This window comes from Lethenteron reissneri, chromosome 5, assembly GCF_015708825.2.
Source record: "Lethenteron reissneri isolate LAM-NWPU_2019-01 chromosome 5, ASM1570882v1, whole genome shotgun sequence".
Lineage (NCBI taxonomy): Eukaryota > Metazoa > Chordata > Hyperoartia > Petromyzontiformes > Petromyzontidae > Lethenteron > Lethenteron reissneri.
The window spans coordinates 6,156,545-6,178,046 of record NC_083783.1 but is presented as its reverse complement, the minus strand read 5'-3'; the positions used below and the strand labels follow the sequence as shown (position 1 = coordinate 6,178,046).

The window sequence follows — 21,502 nt, the reverse complement described above, 5'->3', positions numbered from 1 at the left end:
CATACATGGCAATTGCAGCCTCTGCAGCCTCTGCAGCAAGGCTGATAACAATGTGATGGTCCAAATAAGTCCAGTGTGTGAGTATTCCATTCCAAATGTATGAGTGGATAATTTGACAATACACACTTTCCTCAATCGGTGAGCTTTCACGTGGTTTCCCCTGTGACTTTCACAGTGTAAAATTCATGTTGATGACACTCCAGTACTGGCAGACTCAGCTTCTAATTTGAAGCTTATGCATATTTACAGCGATTGTTAAAACATGTAACTACACCTTAGCAATATACACAGTCGAGTCATATAGGGGCACCGGGGTGGCGGTGTTATGTTCCTCGCCTGGTATGCAGGTGGTCATGGGCTTGATCCCGACCCTGATGCCTGTATATTTGGAGTTTGCATGTTTCTCTCCCCATGGTCTCGTGGATTTTTGTCCGGGTCATCCAGTTTTTCCCTCCAAATTTAGAAACGTCGTTTTTTATATTTTGGCTGCTATGAATGTCCACGCGATAAGCCACTTCGTTGAGCTATAATTTCATGGCCAGGTCGCTTCCGAAAAAAAGCTACATAGCTCGGTGGGCCTTACCTGATCAAATATATTTATCCACGTAACCTTTGGAGAGACAGGACTTCTCTGTAGAATGTGAATTTTATTTCGGCAGCTGTCGAGATTTTCCGAAGGACTTGAATACCAACTCCATTTCCAAACGCGTAGAATTCTCCAACTTTATCATCGGCCATGGTCCATCCACTGCTGGATGAAGGCCCTCCCCCTAAGGTGCCGGCATCTCTTAACCACCCTGCGACAGGATAATCCACTAAGCACCCGCACGCGAGTTGGTTTCATCGCTTCGGTGGATGTCCTCTTGGCCGCGTTACATTCATTGCCTGCCAAGGAATGTGTCCGACACAGATATTTAACTATAACATGCCCTTGGGCCCACCGACACATGTTACTTCTGCGGTGCCACGTCACAACCGACGGTGGGACGCCTGCAATGGAAACCTCCGAAGTGGTCGTGATTCCCAGGGGCCTTGCACCGAGAATTTGGCGAGGTTGTTGACACAGAGCCACGGTGGGGCCCCTCTGCCCACCATTCCTCACTCTATTTGGTTCTTTCGGTAGAGTCACGTAGGTGAAAATAAAAACAATAATAAAATTTAAAATGACGGACGCTTGTGTTGTGCCCGAAACGTCGTGATTTAATTTAGTTATTTTTATTTTAAATGTTATTCTAGTTTTTATTTTCACCTACGTGACTTTGCCGAAAGAACCAAAGAGTATGGATCCTTGCAGTCACGAAAACTTCAATTCTAGAATCATCATTCCTCAGTTTAATCTCTCGCACCGCTAGCGGGTGCGGCGTGGGCACGGCCGGGAGTGTCGCTCGGTGCGCACGCACAACGACAGCTCTCGCGTACCCACGTCAGCACCCTCCCCCACCCCCCGCAGAAATGAGGAAGCAAGCCAATGTTCTTTGAGTCTTTCGTGACTTTACCAAAAGACCCAAAGAATATGAATTCCTGTAGTGACGAAAGCTTGAAGTCAAGATTCAAGCCAATGTTCCTGGCTTCACAGGGCAGGGTCATGTGTAGACAGACGTTGCAAGCGAGAAGGCTCGCCACGCTGACCTCATCGTGACGATCGTTGTCAACCTTTGTGTAGTTTGGCCTCTTTCTCTCTCTTTACGTGGCCTCCTGAACGGTGTGGATCATGAAGAGGGAAAGTCTTCGCGATTGTGAGCGCTCCAGTCTTGCCTTTGAGTAGGAAAATGTCACTCGCATTTCAATGTGGCCGGTAGCCACGAGTCCGATCGCTTAAAAATGGTCATTTACTTGCTCCTGCACACATCTTAGCAGCACTAATCGGTAGAGGGGGTTATTTTGATCTGGTGAGCCTTTAGCGAGCCTATATTATTAATAAAAATAAATTTTCACCTTGTACATAGGCAAACAGTGCTGAATAATTTTTGAGGTGTGTTTGTGTGGCCAACTAAAGGTATCCCAAAGTCCTATCTGACTCTAGGTTAAGAAAAGGTTACCCCCCCCCCCCCAACAACAGCTCCTAGGTTAAAGGATTAAGCGTTGGAAAAAAACATGGGCACATTTTACATAACTTTGCGATTGTCACAGAAGGGCTTCTTGTGCTGTGGGTCACGTGGTAGATTGTGACGAAGGTCCCCCATTAGTAACCGATGTTGATTGACTCCAGGGCACGTTCCGTTTAGCAAAAAAAAAAAATTGCACATGCAGACTTCTGTGCACCGGAGTTGGCTCGAGTACTTAAGAACGTGTGCCGGCTGCTGCTGCTTTATAAATGAGGTTTTAAGCAAGTACAGCAGCACATGGCCGGGAGTAGCGATACCACTGCCTCGGAGTGACGAGCGGGCAAGCGCAGAGCCCCTACCGTCGCCCGAGAAACACGACGCCGCTCGGATTTCTCTTTTCGGCGACAAGAACACCAAAGGTGAAAAAGGCGACGTTGTTGACGTTGGCGACGCGTCATGTTGTTGGTTGTCGATTTGAAAGCGGGCCAGCGAGTGTCGTCGGGGGAAACTCATAAGAGAAGATATCCATTTCGCTTGCAATCCACTTAAGTTGCATCCCGTGTAAATGCAGGGCGGTGAAAGCACGGTAATATGATTAAGAGGGCACATGCCGGGACACACTTCACTGTAATCCCCGTTCGTGATTTATGGACATTGGAGTCGAGCTATGGAACTAAGTAAACCGGGGGGGGGGGGGGGGGGCGCGGGGTGACGACGGGAAAAGGAGAACAGATGACAACAACGGGGAACAAGGAGATGGAAGAAGAGAGCCATGGCGTGTCGACTGCATTGTCAAGAGAGGGGTCGGGTCACAAGCCGGTTGACAGAGGAGGGCCCTGTAGCCTTGTACAACATCGCCAAAGTTCCCTGCGACATGCAGACTTGGGCCTACCGCAGGTGCTGCCAATGTTGAAATCAGAATCAGGATCTTTATTAATTTTCTTGGTTCTTTCGGTAAAGTCACGTTGAAGGGAAATAATAAAATAATACAAATAAAACATTATAAAATTCTCACGACGTTTCGGCCACAACGCAAGCAACTGTCCTCAGGTGAAGAACAGAGCTGTTGGAAAGACAGCATCGGGAAGACAGCATCGGAAAGACAGCATCCTTAGGATGCAGAGCTGTCGGAAAGACAGCATCCTAAGGACGCTGTCTTTGTTCTTCACCTGAGGACTGCTGCTTGCGTTGTGGAAAGAACCAAGAATATGAATCCCTGCAGTCACGAAAGCTTTAAATCGAAATCTTTATTTAGACTGCTGGAGGAGGAATCCGGATGAGCCATGAAGCTCTTTTTCGCAGGTATCCGGTGTAGGGGCGGTGGGTCGGCAAGTTACAACGGCAACCAATAACAACATAAACGATAGCAGTGTAAAATGTCTCGCGGAAGGTCTAACCAGCGATGGGGAGACACTGATTCTATCATTCATCCAGGACAGTTTTGAAATAAACGTCAAAACTCCTGTCTGTCCTCTATGAAGAATGGCCGTTGACTGAAGTGTAACATTTTATACATGTACACGTTTTCTCTCTGTCTACATGGCAGTGTTATTGATGATTGTTTTTGAATGATGTTTTCGTTTATCTGTGCTTGTGTGCCACTGCAATTATCGTGATAATTTCCGTTGATTTTTAGGAGGGTGCTCCCCCCGTTGCGTTTGGCCATTCTCATTGGCTCAGCTCTAATGTTACTCTCGATTGAAATACCGAACGCAAACGTTATGCAAACGTTCTGTGGGTTTGTTGAACTTCTTTTGCACCATACGTAGCCAACCGTGCTAACCGACGGTGCGATGTTCAGTACATCTACCTATTCGTATTGGCTTTGCAGACCAATATTATCAAGAAGCATTTGTTTAAGCAAGCAACATCAGGACCTGTCTTGACCTCATGGGTTCCTTCAGCAGAGTCGGGCTTGTTCAACAAATCCTACTGGATTGTCAAATGCTATCGGCAATTGCACTCCATATAAAACGCGGGACCCCAAAAAGTGGACGTGTTGTGTGGGGGGGGGGGGATAGTGGAGTTGGGGATTGGGGGGGGGGGTAGGTGTGCTCGCGTCACGTGTGCGCCCGTCGCGGACCGCCTGACCCCCAGTGTTGATTTACGGAGGCCGATGGGAGGAGCGGTGGCGCTCTCTCTGTGGCCACCTCTTCGTGCTCGCACGGGCGATCGTAATGAAGCAATTTACATGCAGACTGGATGGGGGGTTCACTCGCCCCCCCGTATTGTCGTCACGTGCCGCCCAGCCACCCCAGTGCCCATCACGTTGGCAGTGGATCGCGCCAACGGGGTGGTGGTGGGGGGCGAAGGCTGCCCGAGCGTGACGGCACCAGTCGCTTTGTGTTTGCTGGGTTGTTGTTTTTTGTCGTTTCGTTAATGTTTTTAAAGCGTAGCGGTTCGGAACGCGGATTCCGCTGTTAGAAATTGATGGAGTTGTTTCATGCGCCTTTTTTGTATGGCTTAATTATTTGGCGAAGCTTTTTTTTGTTATACATGCGTATAATTTGTCGTATTGTTCATTTATTTTAATTGAGTTTTTTTATCCCACTAAATTCAAAAGGCCGTAATTAAAGAAAAATCCAACCAAAGTTAGCAAATTTTATAATGCTGTTAGAACCATTTAATGGCATCACAGTGACATTTTCTTTTATGATGTCGTGACTCATTGTGTGGTTAACACAATAATAACAGCAATTAATGTAATACGCAGCTTTCGACATTGGTCATAATTGCGGTCCCACACTCCTCGTTTCAGTCAGAACAAAGGGATATATTCAGCAAAGGCGAGATTAGCTCATGTGCACAAGTGAGATTTAAATGTTCCATGAAATACCACGGCAAATAGAGGTCCGCCTTAAAAATATTGCTACGAAAATGCAATCGCTGTTATGTGACAATTAGAGCACTGATTTGTATAGAAAATAGGCCTGTTCTGTCACCATGTCTGTTTGGTACATGATCATCGTACATTTGTTTGACTTTTTTTGCATCAAACAGATCAGGGAATGCATTATTTGCCATTGGTTTGTGTTTGGTGCAGTGCCTTTGCATTCCTAAGGGGTCACGGTTATTTTTGTTTATGATTTCTGTTTTCTTTGTTACGGTGTACTTTAGTGTTTTTGGCCTTTTGTTGTTTCGGTGACCCCTGGTCACCCTCGCCAATGAGCCTCATCGTGGTCACTTGAGTCATCACCTGGTGAAAGAAAATAAACCTGAAACCCGTTTGCATTCTCCACACAATCTACGTTTTCACGGCACGGCGTCGTATATATATATATTTGACTCGTTGGGAATTGAGGTCTAGAGAGAGAGATGTTTTTTTTTATTTCATCAGGACGGGCCCATAAACCTGTTAGGCTCAATTATTTCATGGGCATCTTGCGACCGCACAGATGTTACTATGTAGTACAGATCCTACACTCATGGTTACGTACGTCGCGATGAAAGCGGCGAGTATCTTTACAATGCGTTACACGTGCCGAGGCTGGTTATGTGGACATCTATAGAAAATGACAGTTACAACTCCGTCAACAAATAGGTTACTCGACGTTAACAAAGCGCGTGACGCTTCTCTGCACACGGGGAAATGCTTGACTGTGCTTGAGAAGTGAGCGAATGTACGCGAGATTAAGGGACACATCACTGTTTGCGCAAAGGTCAGATTCGTGAACATCTGTAGGAAACGACACGACCGTGAAAGTATTGCACTGGGTGTGGGCGGTTCTTTGGTTGGGAGGGATGCGTAGCGGTCAGATTTGCGACGTACTGGACGCGACAGTCCGAATGTTAAATATTTTCCGCGCGCTCTGCTTTTGTGATGATTTTTTTTAAGCGAGCACAGTAACTTGTGGTGAGTTTCAGTTCTATTCTTAGTTTGAAGAGGAACCAGCAATGTGTGTTCCATAAAAAGTATTTAAAATGTCGCATAATGTAATATTTCTGATCATTTAAAATGGTGTCGGTGTTTTTTTTAGCAGGTAAGGCCCACAGCGAAATAGCTCTTTTTCAAAAGCGACCTGGCTGTCACCACAAATGATAGCTCAACGAAGTGGCTTGTCACGTGGAAATTTATATCAGGCAAATACTCATAAAAGCATGTTTCTAAATGTGGAGGGAAAAACCGGAGGACCCGGAGAAAAATCCACGCAACCACGGGGAGAGAGACACGCAAACCCCAAATATACAACACAGGTCAGGGTCGTGATCAAACCCATGACCTCCTGTGTACCAGGCAAGGGAGTTAACATCTCGCCACCACGATGCCCCTTGTGTCAACTATCACATTGGTGTGATGGATGAAGGGCAATGTTGTGTACTTAAAGAGATATCTTCGAGCGAAGCACTAACACTTACTGTTAGTAAGCATGTAGCAATAATTAACCCGCCCCTTCCTCCCCCCGTACGTCGATTGGTTGCAGTTTTATCCAAGAATGCAATTTTATTGTTTTACAGTCGCAATCTGAATTGTTTCTCATTTTTATTTGCTGAGCTTGTACATGTTTACTCGCTCGTTTGGCCCAAATACACAATTGACACACGTCAAAGTTCGAATAATTTTGCAGCGATCAACATTTTCCCCGCACGTTAGCGGTGAATGATCAATCCTCAAGTGCGCGGCTCCATCGGTGCGCCCGTTCGAGCGCAAGTCGGGTTCTGTCGGAATAAATGCGTGCGCTTTTTGGTTCGCATGCTGCCGCTTTTCAGGATTGCCTTCGCCCCGAATTCCACCGTGACGAATGACCCAGTGGCCCCTTTCGTGTGAACGCTCCAGGTGTTCAAGATCCGTGCCGTGGAGCTGGCCGAAAAGCTTCTGCCTGCCTTCAGGACGCCAACGGGCATCCCATGGGCCCTCCTCAACCTCAAGAGGTATGACCCCCTCCTCCCCCCCCCCCCTCCAAGTGTGACACGTTTTCAGTATCGGAGATCGGTGGTTCTCAACCGGGGGAGGAGGAGGGGGTGGGGGGGTACGCGGACCCCTGGAGGTACGTGAGGTGATTGAAAAATGTGTGAAATTATATCATACATGAGTCATTACATACATGCAACACTATACAATACACTGCTAAACACTCCACTATACACGACTAGACACGACACTGCTATACGCTATACTACGCACATCTTGGAATAGGTTGGAGTACCCACGCTATACCCTATCACATGCGACCAGCCGATCAACTAACTGTGATTTGCCTGTTGATGCTTCGAGCTGGGTGGACAGAGGTGGCAGAATTTAAGAAACCATACTCTTTGGTTCTTTCGGTAAAGTCGCGTAGGTGAAAAAATAATAAAATAAAATTAATAAAATGGAAATGAATAAATTAAATCACGACGTTTCGATTGCAACACAAGCAATCATCATCATCATCAGGTGTGACAACCACAGCATTTTTTTTTTTAAAGAAAAAAAGAGTATGTATCCTTGGAGTCACGAAACTTCAAATCTAGAAAGAATTTAAGAAACTCACACCGTTGTTTCCACTGCCGCCACAGGAGAATGAATCCGATACCTGTGGATTGATCGCTTGTCCAAGACGTTAACCCAGGAACGTCGAGAAGCACTGTCATGCCCGGTGTCGTGCCGGCTTGTACTGCACTGCCATCGCATGTGACTTATCCATCGTATATATGTTGCCGTGTTTTCATGCAATCATGACGTTTCCTCTATGCCCGTCGTGCACAATTTGACGCGTTCAATTCTCGCGTCTCTGCTGGGTGCCTGATTTTGATAAACTTGTTTGTGTCGGGTGTGCGTGCAAGTGAGAAATTCATTTGGCGCGTTGCCGTCACAGATGGGGGTTTGCGGGGGGGGGTGATATTGGAGTGTTTGTCACGTGGTTGTTCCACATGTGTGTGTGTAGAACTGGCAAAATAGGCTCTCAAGCAATCGGTCACGCTACCTCCGTTTTCCCTGTTGCTAATAACGGCAGCTCAGTGTGCTTTGATCCAAGATCCTTTAATTTTTAATTTGCCCTGTTAATCCCACTTCTCTACCGGTGGTACTGTCCAATATGTCCTCCTAATGTTCTTCATGACTCTGCCGGAGCCATCCATTTTCGACGGAAAATGTGCTCGGGAAAGCGTCTCGCTGGTCCCTAGCGCTTGCTGAAAGATGGACGTGATGAATTGGCCTCTTTATGCCCTGAAACGCGCACTTAATCATCCGCTGCAGCAGAAATTAGCATGGCCTGATGCAAACTGTGTGGGAGTGTTGCTGGATGCTTCTGCGATCTCGGGATAGATGGGGAGTGGTCGGGACCGCCTCTGGGTTGTGCCCATAGAGCATCGTGTGTGTGTGTGCGCGCGCGCGCGAACATTATATTTTGCCCACGGGCTCGCTCGAAATTGCGTGGGCTAGCACGTCACCACCGAGAGGTATCTGTTGGCATTACTGGCTGTGTCCAAGCGTGGGTATCGTGTGGACCTGGCAACAGGCACAGTCATCCATCCTCCCTTCCAGCTCATCATCATCATCGGTCGTAAGCCGTAATTATTCTGGTTAACACCTGCACACGAGCTGATTACTGCGTATCACGTGTGCTTGGCAACGGTTGCAGTCATTGCACCTCCTACATCTACCCATTTTCATATTCCCACTGACCGGGTGGCTGGGCAGTGGGTGGGGAGGATTGATGCTACCTAGCAGTGCTGTGAGCTGCTGCCTGGCTCACATCACGGTGTGGCGATCCCATGGTGGAGAACAGCTGTCGGGGGCCATTGGGGAGATGCTCGTCGCTCACACCGCGTGTGCCGTGGTTGTTGTGCCGTGCTTGTGCCGTGCCGGTGCCGTGCCGTGTCTCCCAGCGGGGTGGGGCGCAACTGGAACTGGGCGTCGTCAGGATGCAGCATCCTGGCCGAGTTCGGCACCTTGCACCTGGAGTTTGCTCACCTGAGCTACCTGACCGGGGACTCCTCTTACATTGACCTGGTGAGTGCCCCGATCGCTATCGCAATAACACCGCGTCAGCTGGGAACACATCTGGAGGTGACATCGGCTTACTCCTTGGACCAGGGAGGCCAAATCGCCTTCCTGATGCACCCTGCGTCACTCTAGTTAAACTGTGAAAAGCTGTCTTTCGTCTGTTAAGTTATTCATGGCTTCATTGTTTTCTTGTGTTTTTTTTCCCATAAGCTGTACCAATAATTTCAAACGTTGCTGCTGTTACACAGTTCGGTTGGATTGAACAGTTTTGGCATTGGCCTGGGAACACACGGTTCTTACATTTTAGACTCACTAAATGGATGTGTATAGTCGCATATTGATGACAATACTGCATCAACAGCCTCAAAATAGGCACTCTAAATCAATTGTATTGTATTCAGGACTTGTATTATAAACTGCAATATTTCCTGCGAAGGGCTGTTTCATTCTCGACTCGATTGCCTTTCTACATCGAGTTTTGAATGTCCTCTGCCTGTTCTAATATGGGTTTCCTCTGGGTTTTCTGGTATCCTCCCTTGAATGATTTTTATTTGAGTATCATTCTACGCAAAAAACTAACTGGTATTGGCAAAACATCCCAATGCTTCAGAATTGTTTAGAATGCTGGAGGAATCCGATGAGCTTTTGAAGCTCTTAATTCTAGATTTGAAGTTTTTGTGACTGCAATGATTCATACTCTTTGGCTCGTTCGGTAAAGTCACGTAGGTGAAAATAAAAAAATAAAAAATAAAATGTAGTAAAAATTTTTTTCTTTTATTTCATTATTTTCACCTACGTGACTTTACCGAAAGAACCGAAGAGTTTGAAGCTCTTGTTCACGATGTCGAGTATTGTAAGGGGTCAGCAAGTTACAACAGCAAACAATACAAACAACATGACGGGAGTGCAAAATAGAGAAATTGTTAAGCAAGTAACTAAATATGTAAATATATTAAATATATTGCCCAAGCCCGATTTATCAGGCTTGGGCAAGGCAGCAAAGACACCAGCAAAACAGTCCCAGCAGACCACAGCAGTAGTCCCTCAACACAATGGCACCTTCACATTGAACTATCGATACACAGCAGGTAAGGATCAAAGTTACACATCACATTTGCACAATGTGACTGGCTGTATCCAGCACCAATCTTCTGCTTGAAAATGAGCTGCATAATTTACTCAATAGGGATGAAACGTAGCTCCATCACCACCTGCCCACTGCGAAAACTTGTCAGGACCCTCCCTGGAAGAGTCCTGAGACTCGTTTTGAGGCTTCTCTGGGTAAACAATCATTACAGTAATCATATATTAAGCCATTTAACCCACAATTAATCATATTATTTCACGAATTCAGAAACTCCGTCACACAACGTTTATCGGTATGCAGTGACATTAGCCTGATGTTAGCGACTGCATTTATCTCAATACAATGTACGTACGTATGTACGTTGAACTTATTTCACACCGTACGTAGCCAAACGTGTGTGCGCTGTGTATGGGTGAAATATGCACATCACCTAATAAGTAATTAATTCAGCATTGATTGACCCCGTATCTAAAAAATTCATATGCACTGAACGTCAATCTTTAGTCACACTAGCCTGATGGTGGGCGCCCTTTGCCCCAAAACTAAATGACATTTAAAATTCCATTTCGGTGCGTGTGGAGTTTATACTTTTCTTCAGTTTTTGTTGTTGCCTCAAGAGGCTATTTCCTTGAACGTACTTCACCCTCCGCTGTAAGTGGTTAAAAAACGAGGATCTTTAATCTTCCAGTGACAGAGCTGTATGGCCTTGACCCTGAACCAAAGCTGTTCGTGTGCAAAAGTCTGTAATTACCATTGCAGTGCCCTTTAGGGAGAGAACAGAATTTTATTGACTGTCGTGCACAATTGGTATTATCGGCCATTTTAATAGTGGTTCATTATGTTTAATAATACTCGCAGTCCGTGCCCAGAAGTGGTGTGATATTCGGCCTTTTGCCCATCCTAGGACGGGTGTATTTCAGTAAATCCGAAACTTGCAAGCGAAAAGCAGACCGCGGCATGATATTCATTGCATCAATTCGTGTGCAATTTGTAAGGCTGCGGTGACAGACTCATTTCATTTTAAGGTTATAATCAGAGGTCGTACCCTACCCGATACCCGGCTGGGTACGGGTAGCCGTTTGCGACCCTCGTGCGGCCGGGTACGGGTAGGCCGTGAGTCACTGGTGAGTAACCGTTTGTCACTCATTTGCGACCCTGGTGCGGCCAGGTACGGGTAAGGAATCAAAACCCGTTTGCGACCTCTGGTTATAATCCCTTGTTCGTCATGACGTCCTTTTTACTTCGATATCTCAACAGCGTTGCGGAGTTCGCGTGATGTGAGGGTTCTGCCTTTGTAGTGAGTGTTGTGATTTGACGCTGAGGAGGGGGGAGGAGACGCCTCGCCCCCCCATGTGGAGTGATGTCACCCACTAATTATTATTAATGTGGGGGGGGTGGTGTTCATTTGGAAGACGTCACCTGCTCATGATTATTTATGAGGGGGGGGGGGGTGCTACATGTGGAATGACGTCACCTGCTCATGATTATTAATGAGGGGGGCTGGCCGACATGGAGTGACGTCACGTGCGGGACACACAGACATTCTTGGCTCATTATCGTAGTAAATACCTTGCTGAACCACAATACCTTGCTGGTCTCGTCAGGGAGCATAAACCATGCCGCAAACTTTGGTCATCCTCGCAGCAGCGGCTTTTGGCTAATCATTGATCTGCGGCCGTCTGGAACGCTCTTCCTTTCTATATTAAGAAGCCACTGGAGCCATGCACTTGTAAATCCAGATTGAAAACCCTTTTGTTTAGAACTGCTTTTTGTGTTCAGTTTGTTGTCCTTCCCCCTCACCGCCGAACAGCACGGTTTGCTACGTACGGCGCGAGAGAAGTTCAGCACGCGTACGTACGATGGCTCACTTTGAACCGCGCGCGAGGCAAGTTCCTCCGGCGACATCACTGCTCCACGAACGTTTTTTTCCCCCGTTGACCGAAGCCTGCGTTTTTCCCGCCCGTTCTACGCCGCCGTGGTTTTTGTGCAATCTCGGGAGCGAGCGAGCAGAGAGAGCGACGAGCGAGAGGCCCCTCGGTCCACTCCCATTTCCTTGATCCTGCTCCGAGCGCCTCGCTGTCCCAGCTCGTGTCGCTGGGCCACCAATGTGTTTCCCCGCGCTCCCTTTTGTGCCGAGGGCGGGTGCCGCCGCCGCTTTTCCCCCCCCCCCCCCCCCCCCCCCGTGAGCTTCAACGGCAGCTCTGTTGAAGCCGTCGGATAGAAGAGTAACCAAATGAGATTGCGTAAGAAAAGAAATCGTGTTCAAATGGAAAACCGGTGCGTTTTACTATTCTGATTTTGCTCATTCCTTTTTTTTCTTCCCGTAAATTAACTTCCGAATGTCCTCCTCATCATCCTAACATCTCCCCCGTTTTGTAGCCCGCAGGAAAAAAAAAATCACTCTTTTGCAGTGCCACAGAGAGGTCTGGCTTATATTCATTATTTTAGTCCAAGTGTGACCTTTTCATTAATATCTCCCACTTCAAGAAAGTGTGGGGCTTTTTTTTTTAACTGGTAAGATATAAGTCTTCAAAACGTGTCATAAATTTGCGATTGTATCGCACGGCAAAAAAAAAATCGCTGCATTATAAATTGATGGCCCTGTGCTCGTTTCAGTAAAAATCTCATCTACGTTCTCTGTGACATTATTACACCAGAGTTCAATAAATGGAAAGGGTTTGGCAAAGCGTAGATGTCGGTCATCTGTTCCTCTTGGTAACTAGCTTGCCCGTCCAAAGATGGGTGTAGATTGCAGTAAATCTGAAATATTAAATAGAAAAATTGTTCAGCTCATGATTATTAATGAGGGGGGGGGGGTTGCCCCATGTGGAGTGACATCACCCGCTAATTGTTCTTGGGGAGGGGTGCAGCATGTGGAGTGACGTCACGCGTGGTACACACACATTCTTGGCTTATTTTGTATCTTCCGTAATAAATCCGAGGGAAGGTGCTTTCTGTGTGGAGGTGGCAATTGTTCTAGTTCAGCACATTTGGTCATTTAAGAAAAAAATGGAGCGCGTTATAAGGTGGCGTGCACCCACAAACGCTCCGTTAGCTTCCGTTAGGCAGATCGCTGGTCATCCTGGCAGCAGCGGCCTTTGGCTAACCATCGAATAATGACTTCTGCGGCCGTCTGGAACGCTCTTCCTTCCGATATTAAGATGCCACTTGGAGCTCTGCACTTTTGAATCTAGATTGAAAACGAATTTATTTAGAACTGCTCTTTGTGTTTAGTGTCTTGTCCTTTTCCCGCACCTCCGATTAGCACCGTGGGCTACGTTTAGTGCAATAGAAGTTCAACATTCATACACCACAGGCAGAAAAAGCAATTTTAACATTACATGGACATTTGAGTAAAATATGTGACCAGCTTATTGATCTGATAAGATCTCACTCATGCACAGGTGTGATGAGTCCATTCTGCTGGAGTTCTGAGAAATCCTATTCCGTTGGTGAATGCGCGTGAGCACGGCGCTCACAATAATTTTTTATTTTTCATTTTTCAATCTCAAATGTCTGCGTCTGCAGCCTGGTCGTGCCGTGTACTTTCCCTTCGGGGCATCGCGGCGGCCTGGTATGCAGAAGCTCGTGGGTTCGATATCCGCGGTCACGTGGATTTTTCTCCGGGTCCTGCAGTTTCCCTCCACATTTAGAATCGGTGTCACGCATTTCGATTATTTGGCTGCTATAAATTTCTACGTCATAAGCCACTTTGTTGAGCTATCATTTGTGGCCAGGTCGCATCTGAAAAAGAGCTAAATAGCTCAGTGGGTTTTACCTGGTAAGATAAAAAAAAATGTTTTATTTGTATATTTGTTTACCTTTCCTGTACTTTGCATTCCTGTTGTATGTTTCCTATTGTTTGTTGTAACATTCTGGCTTGCACTTTGTGGACACCTGTGAAAACGATTTTCACAGCTCATCGGATTCCTCGGGTATAAGTCAATACTCTGATTCTCATTCTGCGTCGCCCAGGTGATGAAGATCCGTGGGATCCTGCAGAAGATGGACCGTCCCAATGGGCTCTACCCCAACTACCTCCACCCACGCACAGGACGCTGGGGCCAATGTGAGTTTGAGAAGTGGATTCACCCCGACGTGATTATCCCAGCGGCGTTGGCGTGCCCCCTCCCGTGCTTTGCGCTGTTACCAACTGGAGGTTATCCCCAAGACCACGATCTCTCTCGCACACTTTTATGGCTAATCGTTGCTCGTAACTGTCACCGGCAAACCCCATTAACCATGAGCGTGGCTACCTTCAACTTAGCGGGCAACGGAATCGGAGTGACGGTGTCGTTTATGTGGCGGTTATTTCCAGTCAGTCAGTCACTCACTCAGTAGAACCCATTACAATATGAGCCTTGCTTAGCGGGAAAAGAAATCGATCACGAGGCTTTCCCCTCTCATCTGTCCACATCCCACCGATGCACCGACCTGAAGCTGGCTGCTATTCTCATTTGACGAGTCAGCTTGACGTCGGACAGTCACGTGATCCTCCACCAGCGATCTGATTGGAAGCGGCCGTCCCAGTCGCCCGCCATGAGGAGCTGCGATCAGATCAGTCCGTATTTTTGGCAACTACATTTCTACAACAGGAAATGCGGTGGTAACGATCGCTGGTGCCGATCGCCCTAAAATTATCCCGGGGGGTAAGCGTAAGTGCTTAAGCCTGGTATACGGCTGTTTTAAGCCTGGTATATGGCGATTTTAACGCACACTTTTTGTGTCTTATGAAAAACCATTTGATCATAACTGAGAGACAGACCCCGCCTCCCCCCCCTTGCCAGCTTTCAGCAGTGAACGTTATCCAGTGCTTTGACCGGTTCACTTTGAGGCGGTGTGATAAGATTAATGTGCATCTCTTCCCCGGATTCTTTGGTGGCCGCACTGACGGCCAGGAGCTGCCGTTGAAGCTCATGGCACTGCGAGCGTGCGAGAGAGGCGTTGCATTTCGAGCTACCGCGGTCAGCCTTGGCCGGTGGTAGTCGCTAAAATATTCGGGGTGGAATCCAAATGAGCCGGCGGAATAAAAACGCGAGCGCTTTGAGATGAAAGCCTTCGCCGTGAATCCGGTACGTCCCTGTCAGAGAACACAGCGTTTGAAACTCTGACCTACGCAGATTTCAACCAGAGTCGTGCGTTGATCGGAGCAAATGTTTCCTACGCTGCTGCGCGTGCGTGTGTGTGTGTATGTGGCTCTAGCGCTGTGTTCACCGATGGGAAATAATAATTACGCGATGGGTGCCATGCAGTGTGTGTCGTCTGCACTGTTTGTGTAAATGATGTGTTTTTTCACAAGCTCCCTTCGCGCGCTTCAGTCGTTGCACGCCTTCGGAATTGCTTCGGCGGTGGGCGGGTTGTTCCCTCTGCAGAAAAAAAGCCCCGTTAAATTAACTTGACACATAAGGGCTGGCAGAGCGCAACAAATAATGGCCAGGCCTCGCTCCCAGTTGAGTCATAATTTTATTTCTGGAGAAAATTGGAAGCCGTTTAACACGAAACGTGGTGTCACGTGTACAGTGTGCACAATCCCCATTGTTCAGTGCAGTGTTGGCCAGTCGGAGGAGCTTGCGCGAGCGTGCCTGTGTGTGTGTGTGTGTCTGCATAGCGATGTCTGTCTGTGTGTGCGCATGTGGGAAGTGGTAGTGCAGCGGTTAGCGCGCTGCACTGCGAACCCGGCGACCCAAGTTCGATTCCCGCACACGGCCGACACCAGTGACAGTTATCTGAAGCGGTTGTGGGCCTCCCCTAGGTCGACTCGGCCTCAAATGGGTTCCTGGTGCGATGTGTAGTAAACATCGCCACTAGGGGAGACAAAGGCAGTCGAGCGTGGGTGCTGGCTACCCACCCCCTTCGCGTGCTGTGCCGGCCTTCATATGTGCTCGTTAACAGCACTTTACCCAACAGTCTTTTCAGGCTATATGGGCGATCTTTGTCTTTGTTTTTTGTGTGCTCGTGTGGGGAGTGGTGGTGCAGCAGTTAGCGCACTGCGATACGAACCCGGCGATCCGAGCTGTACTAGGAACCCGGCGACCCGAGTTCGATTCCCGCTCACGGTAAACACTGGTGACGATGATCTGAAATGGTCCTGGGCCTTCCCCAGGTCGACTCAACCTCAGTTGAGTAGCTGGTGTGTAAACATCACCGCTGGAGAGACAAAGGCGGCCGGGCGTGGTGCTGGCCACGTGTGGCGTGCCGGCCTTCATAGGTGCTCGCTAACAGCACTTGCCCCAATAGTCTGTTGAAAGCTTTACGGGGATATTTGTCTTTGTGTCTACTTAGAGGAGTTGGAGGCGCTGCTGCTGAGACTGGAGCGTGCCACTAAGAGGCCTTACCATCAGCCCCACCAAAACCAAGCACCTGCCTGGGTATTTTGTACCATCGGACACTCCACCCCCACAACTCCCAATTGGTGATGGGGCAGTTGTGGAGAGAGTGGAGAGTTTCCCATACCTGGGCAGTGTGCTTATGACCGGCTCCAGTCTATCAGCAGAGGTCTCACTCCGAATCAGTCGAGCGGCAATATCTTTTCATCGGTTGCGTAACGCTGTGTGGAAGCTACCTGGTCTGTCGCTCCGCACGAAGCTTCAGGTCTTCTCGGCCACGGTCATTCCCTCCCTTCTCTACGCTTGCGAGACGTGGACCCCCCTGGTGGAGCATCTTCGCCGGTTGGAAACATTTAGGCTGGCCTGCCTACGATCCATCCTGGGTTTAACCAGGCTGGATTGTGTGAGGAGCTCACAAATCCTTGAAAGATCTGGGCAAAGTCCCATCAGTGAGCTCCTCCGGCAGGCAAGGCTGCGTTGGCTGGGTCATGTAGCCCGCATGCCCAGCCACCGCATGCCTAAACAGCTTTTGTTCGGCCGGATCGAGGGGGCTAGACGGGCGCGGCACGGGCTGGAGAAGAGATGGAGTGATGTGGTACAGGAGGACGTGGAGCTGAGTGGACTTGCCGATGACTGGTACCAGCGGTGTCAAGATCGGCCTCAGTGGAGGAGGCTCGTGAAGGACGCTACTGGGCAGTTGGAGGCAGTCGCCCTCCAACAACAACGGAGGGCGGAGGAGCGACGCTCACAACAACGAGCGGAGCGCCGGGTGGCTAAAGCACAGCAAGTTGGCACAGTAGGGGGCACAGTTGGTGCATCAGCCAGTCATCTCGGTCATCTCGGTCAGTCGACCCGTGGCACCTGGGTCTGCCCCGTGACCTCCTGCCAGCGGGCTTTCGACACTTCACGTGGCCTCAAGGTGCACTTGGCCTGGCACAAGCATCGTGGTGACGTCACCGCCACTTAGTGGCGAATGGCGGTTGTTGTTGTTGTTGTTGAGTGCTCTGTGTGTGCGAGCGATCCAGCTGGAAAACTAGTATCTTTCCCCTGGAGGAGGGATGCAGCCAAGGTCCTATTTGACTTGCATAATCAATGCAAATTGTTTTCTTAGTGTTCTGTGACTGGCAGGTAATGAGATTCTGGCCCCAGCAAGATGTGTGCTTTTATTAGATCTGCGTAACGAGACAAATCCCCCCCCTCCCCTCCCTGCACCGTCCACCCCCAGCTCTCCCCCCCCCCCCTTCAACACCAGGGCACGTGTACAGTTATAGGTTTTATTCCATCCCGTGTTGTCTGTGTGGAGAGATGGATGCTGATGTTTGCTCTTGTTTTTTTCGCCTTCATGTGCTCTTTCTCGGTGTGTGTTTTGTCTAATCGTTTCGTCTTTCTGCGGAACGGTTTTTCCACGTTCCGACGTGAAACGTATTTTTGTTGCTGTCAGCAGGAAAGGCTATTGGATTATCGCAAGTTGACCCTTCATCTTAACGTTGTTGGTTCCCCCCCCCCCAACCCCCATTAATGTTACTTTCTGCCTTCACGTGCAAGTTTGTCTAAAGGCTTAATTGTGCTCATGCATTATTTAGCGCTGTCCTGTATCCCCCTCTTGCGCACATCTCTGCCCGTCTTCGCCCGTCCTGCCGCGCGTTCGTTCCGCGCAATTGCGTTCGTTTGACTTGCCGAGGGGGCATTTTCTTTTTTTCTTCCTCTCGCTCTGCACCGTTGTCCGACACAGCCGGCCAGCCGGGGAAAACGGGATGTAAGTGACCGGAGGCGTAGCGTCGGCATGCAAGGTGCCAGCCAGCGCCACCCGCAGTTCGCCGCAGCTCCCGTCTATTCGCCCGGCGGGTTTGACTCGTGCTGACGAGCAGACCGTAGCTGATCCCAGCGATTTTAGATCCCCCCACCCACCCCTGTCCCCCCCGCCTCTCCCCCCTGTGCCCCCACCCGCTCCCCTCCCCCTGCTTCTCCCCCCCCTCTCTTCCTCCACCTCTCTCTCCCTGCCCCCCCTCCTGCGCCCGCAACCTCTCCCCACTTCTCCTGTACCAGTTGTGACATAACAGGCTGTCACCAATTTATAAATGTCATCGTTTCCGTGGTGAGCCTTCACCACGGTATTTTAAACGACGCGTGTGCAGAGTCGTGCGCTCTGTGCACCGTGTCCGCTATAAAAGGACTTGACATAAAATAAATAAGCAAATAGATGCACAGTTACAAAATTCCTGCACGGCCACATGTGTGTTACGCTCAATCGATAAGCCAATGGCCTGCGGGAGGTAAAACACCTTTCCTGGCCCAGATCGTCCCAGACCTGGCGACATTTCCCCTTGAATTAGCAGCGCCGTAGCCTGTGCTGGGAATCGCCGGGGCTCGCCAGGGGATCGGTGGTCCTCTGAGTGGCCTGCTATGTAGGGCGGCGTGCGGTGTGCCTGGCTGGCTGGCCGCTTGCATCCGTGCAGTAGATGCAGTCTCCCCTCCCCGTGTCTCCTAGTGAAGACCCCCCTCCCCCCCTCCTTGTGTCCGTGCCTCCGAGCTTGGCGTTTAAGCCCACTGCATTGGCGGTGTGCAGAGCGCTGAAGTCAACGTGGCGATCAGCGGTTAAAGGTCACGCGTTTTACGTGATACAGGATTGATGACAGTATTTTTGCCGATGTTCTTTAACCTTTGATCCGCCGTTGACTGGCTTTATTACAAGCTAAGTCGTGCTGACGAATTGACAGAATCAACGAGTTATTCGAGCTCTTGATGTCTTTGTGTGTGTGTGTGCGCGGTGCGCGTGCCCGTTTGAGTGTTCAATAACATGCACGCCTGTGGCATGTTACTTAAAGGGGGCGTGTGCACATTTGCAGGGATGTTGCCGAGTCAGGACAGCATTAACATTTTACGCTTAACTAAAAATCAATCGCCGTTTCATATTCCGAGCCCGTTTTAGAACCCGACGATTGCGTCGAGACAGCGCCCACGACAGAACCCAACTCGCCCGCTGGCGCGTCACGGGAGACGCGCCAGCAGAGAGCACGTTTACGTCGAGCTCCTAACCGTTCCGCCGCTGCCATAATTGAGAGCGAGGGGCGGCTCCTGCCGAGCGAACGCCCGGCTGACAATCCACGAACACGGCGGAATCATTTATTTGTTTTACCCGCCTACCTTGGGGCTTGGGGGGGGGCGTCTGGGGGGGTCTGGGGGCGAGGGGAGCTGAGAGGCTCAAGTATCCCCCATCCGGCGCTTCTGCGCCGCGACTGCCCTCCCTCCCCCGCCCCAGAAAGGGCAGCCAGCCGCTATGGCGGGCCCCGCTCTTTTGAACGTTTGGAATCCGAAGCGGCGCAAAAACGCGCGCGGAAGCGTGCGCGCGTTTTGCCCATCGGTCCACGGTTGTTTTTAAAGGCGTGACGGCCCCCGATCTGGTGTGACGCTTGTCGTCCCCCCCCTCCCCCGCTGTGTTTTTTTTTGTGGCACTGTTTGTGCTGATCAATGCGAATTAGCGGTGGCCCTCTTTGCACAAAACTATAATCGACGCCGCATTGAGTTATTTTTATTTTGTTCTCGATACGTAAAAAAAGACCATGGCACGCTCCAACACGAACACAGTCGCGCAAATCGCAAGCGGGACAGGTGAATGAAAGGGCAATGCCCTCGCTCGGAGCTTTCATCTGCAGCGCTCCGCATAGCAGTTCAGAAGAGGCCGTGCAGCATATCTCTTGGCATAATTTGCGGACTATAGAACAGTGCCGAGGGGGGCGGTTCATTGGTTTTGAACGCCCGTTCGTCAGGCTCGGCTTTGCGGGTGCACGTTTAAATGCATCGCGTTTCATCGCCGCTCCTGCGAAGCCGGAGGCTCAGATGGAATGTTTTTTCCCCGGACCAAAATGATTTTGTCGAGACGCGTGTGTGCACGCTTTGGGGGAGCAACAGCGGAGGAACGTGATTTCAATATGCGGTGCTGCAGATGTCGGGCGATGATTATCCGAGATTAAAACAGCTTGTCGCACGACGAAATCGGGACCGTCGTCATTGCTGTGCGTGCGTGCTGAAAGCACGCACGCACAGTTGAAAGCACACACGCACCGCGACGTGCAGATGCGGGGGATGTTCCTCTCCGTGCCGCAGGAAGAATTGAATCCCAGCCAGCGGATGCCCAAACGGCTTTGTCCGGAGATGAGCGTTTTTGTAGCTTTGCCATGTGATCGATGCACTGGGTGTTTTTTCTTCTTTTTTTTTCCTGCTGACGGGGAAATTGCCCCACAGCCCATTGCCTGAAGTTCTGACCGACGCATTGCTTGTTTGTGCGTCTGGACGGCACTTAAAATGCAATTTGCTTTCAATGTGCGAGACTGCGCCTAGAACATTTTGCGCGGGACAAAAACGTGTTGTTTATCGCACGGTTAAAATAAAACCACCGGCACACGAAGCCAATTGCCTCATCCTTACACATACCGCATTTTCAATACAGTTGTGGCTGTATCTTTCAGTCATGTGCAGTTTGCTAAAAAATGAATTGACAGTTTATCGCAAACATCCATCCAATGCAGCAGTCAAACCACACGAGCTTAAACGGCAACTAGAAAGATGTGTATGTGCGGTGTGTGTGTGTGTGTGTGTTTACGTGGACCTAACCTTGACCCCGGTATGACAAGGAACTGAACATCTGTGTGCTCAGTGCCCAACATTTGTTGAAGGGTAGAAGGGTCAGTGAATCTAGCACACACGCCCAAGGGCCTAGCAAATCACATGTGCTGGCAAGTTTCCTTAGAGTACTCGTCAGCTTGGTGTTGGAAAAAAAATCTCACAATGCCCTGTGATGCTCGTGAACTTTTAATAACACAATAAACTCTTAAAACTCTCAAAAAAACTTTATTTTTATTTTACCAGGTAAGGCCCACTGAGCTATGTAGCTCTTTTTCAGAAGCAAACTTGGCCACAAATGATAGCCCAATGAAGTGGCTTATCACGTGAGAATGTATAGCAGCCAAATACTCTAAGCGCGTGTTTATAAATTTGGAGGGAAAAACCAGAGGACCCGGAGAAAAATCCACATGACCACGGGGAGAGAAAACATGCAAATTCCAAATATACAGGCATCAGGGTCGGGATCAAACGCGCGACCTCCTGTATACCTGGCGAG

General features: G+C 49.3%; 1 protein-coding gene across 1 annotated transcript in view; it reads left to right on the top strand.

The window, feature by feature from the left end:
- Positions 1-21,502, top strand: part of LOC133351763 (mannosyl-oligosaccharide 1,2-alpha-mannosidase IA-like) — a 94,545-nt gene that overhangs the window by 54,976 nt on the left and 18,067 nt on the right. Inside the window, exons 5-7 of the mRNA XM_061567253.1 lie at positions 6,820-6,914; positions 8,853-8,976; positions 14,033-14,126. Coding sequence (XP_061423237.1) covers positions 6,820-6,914; positions 8,853-8,976; positions 14,033-14,126 — 313 coding nt within the window. The remainder of the gene's footprint in view (positions 1-6,819; positions 6,915-8,852; positions 8,977-14,032; positions 14,127-21,502) is intronic.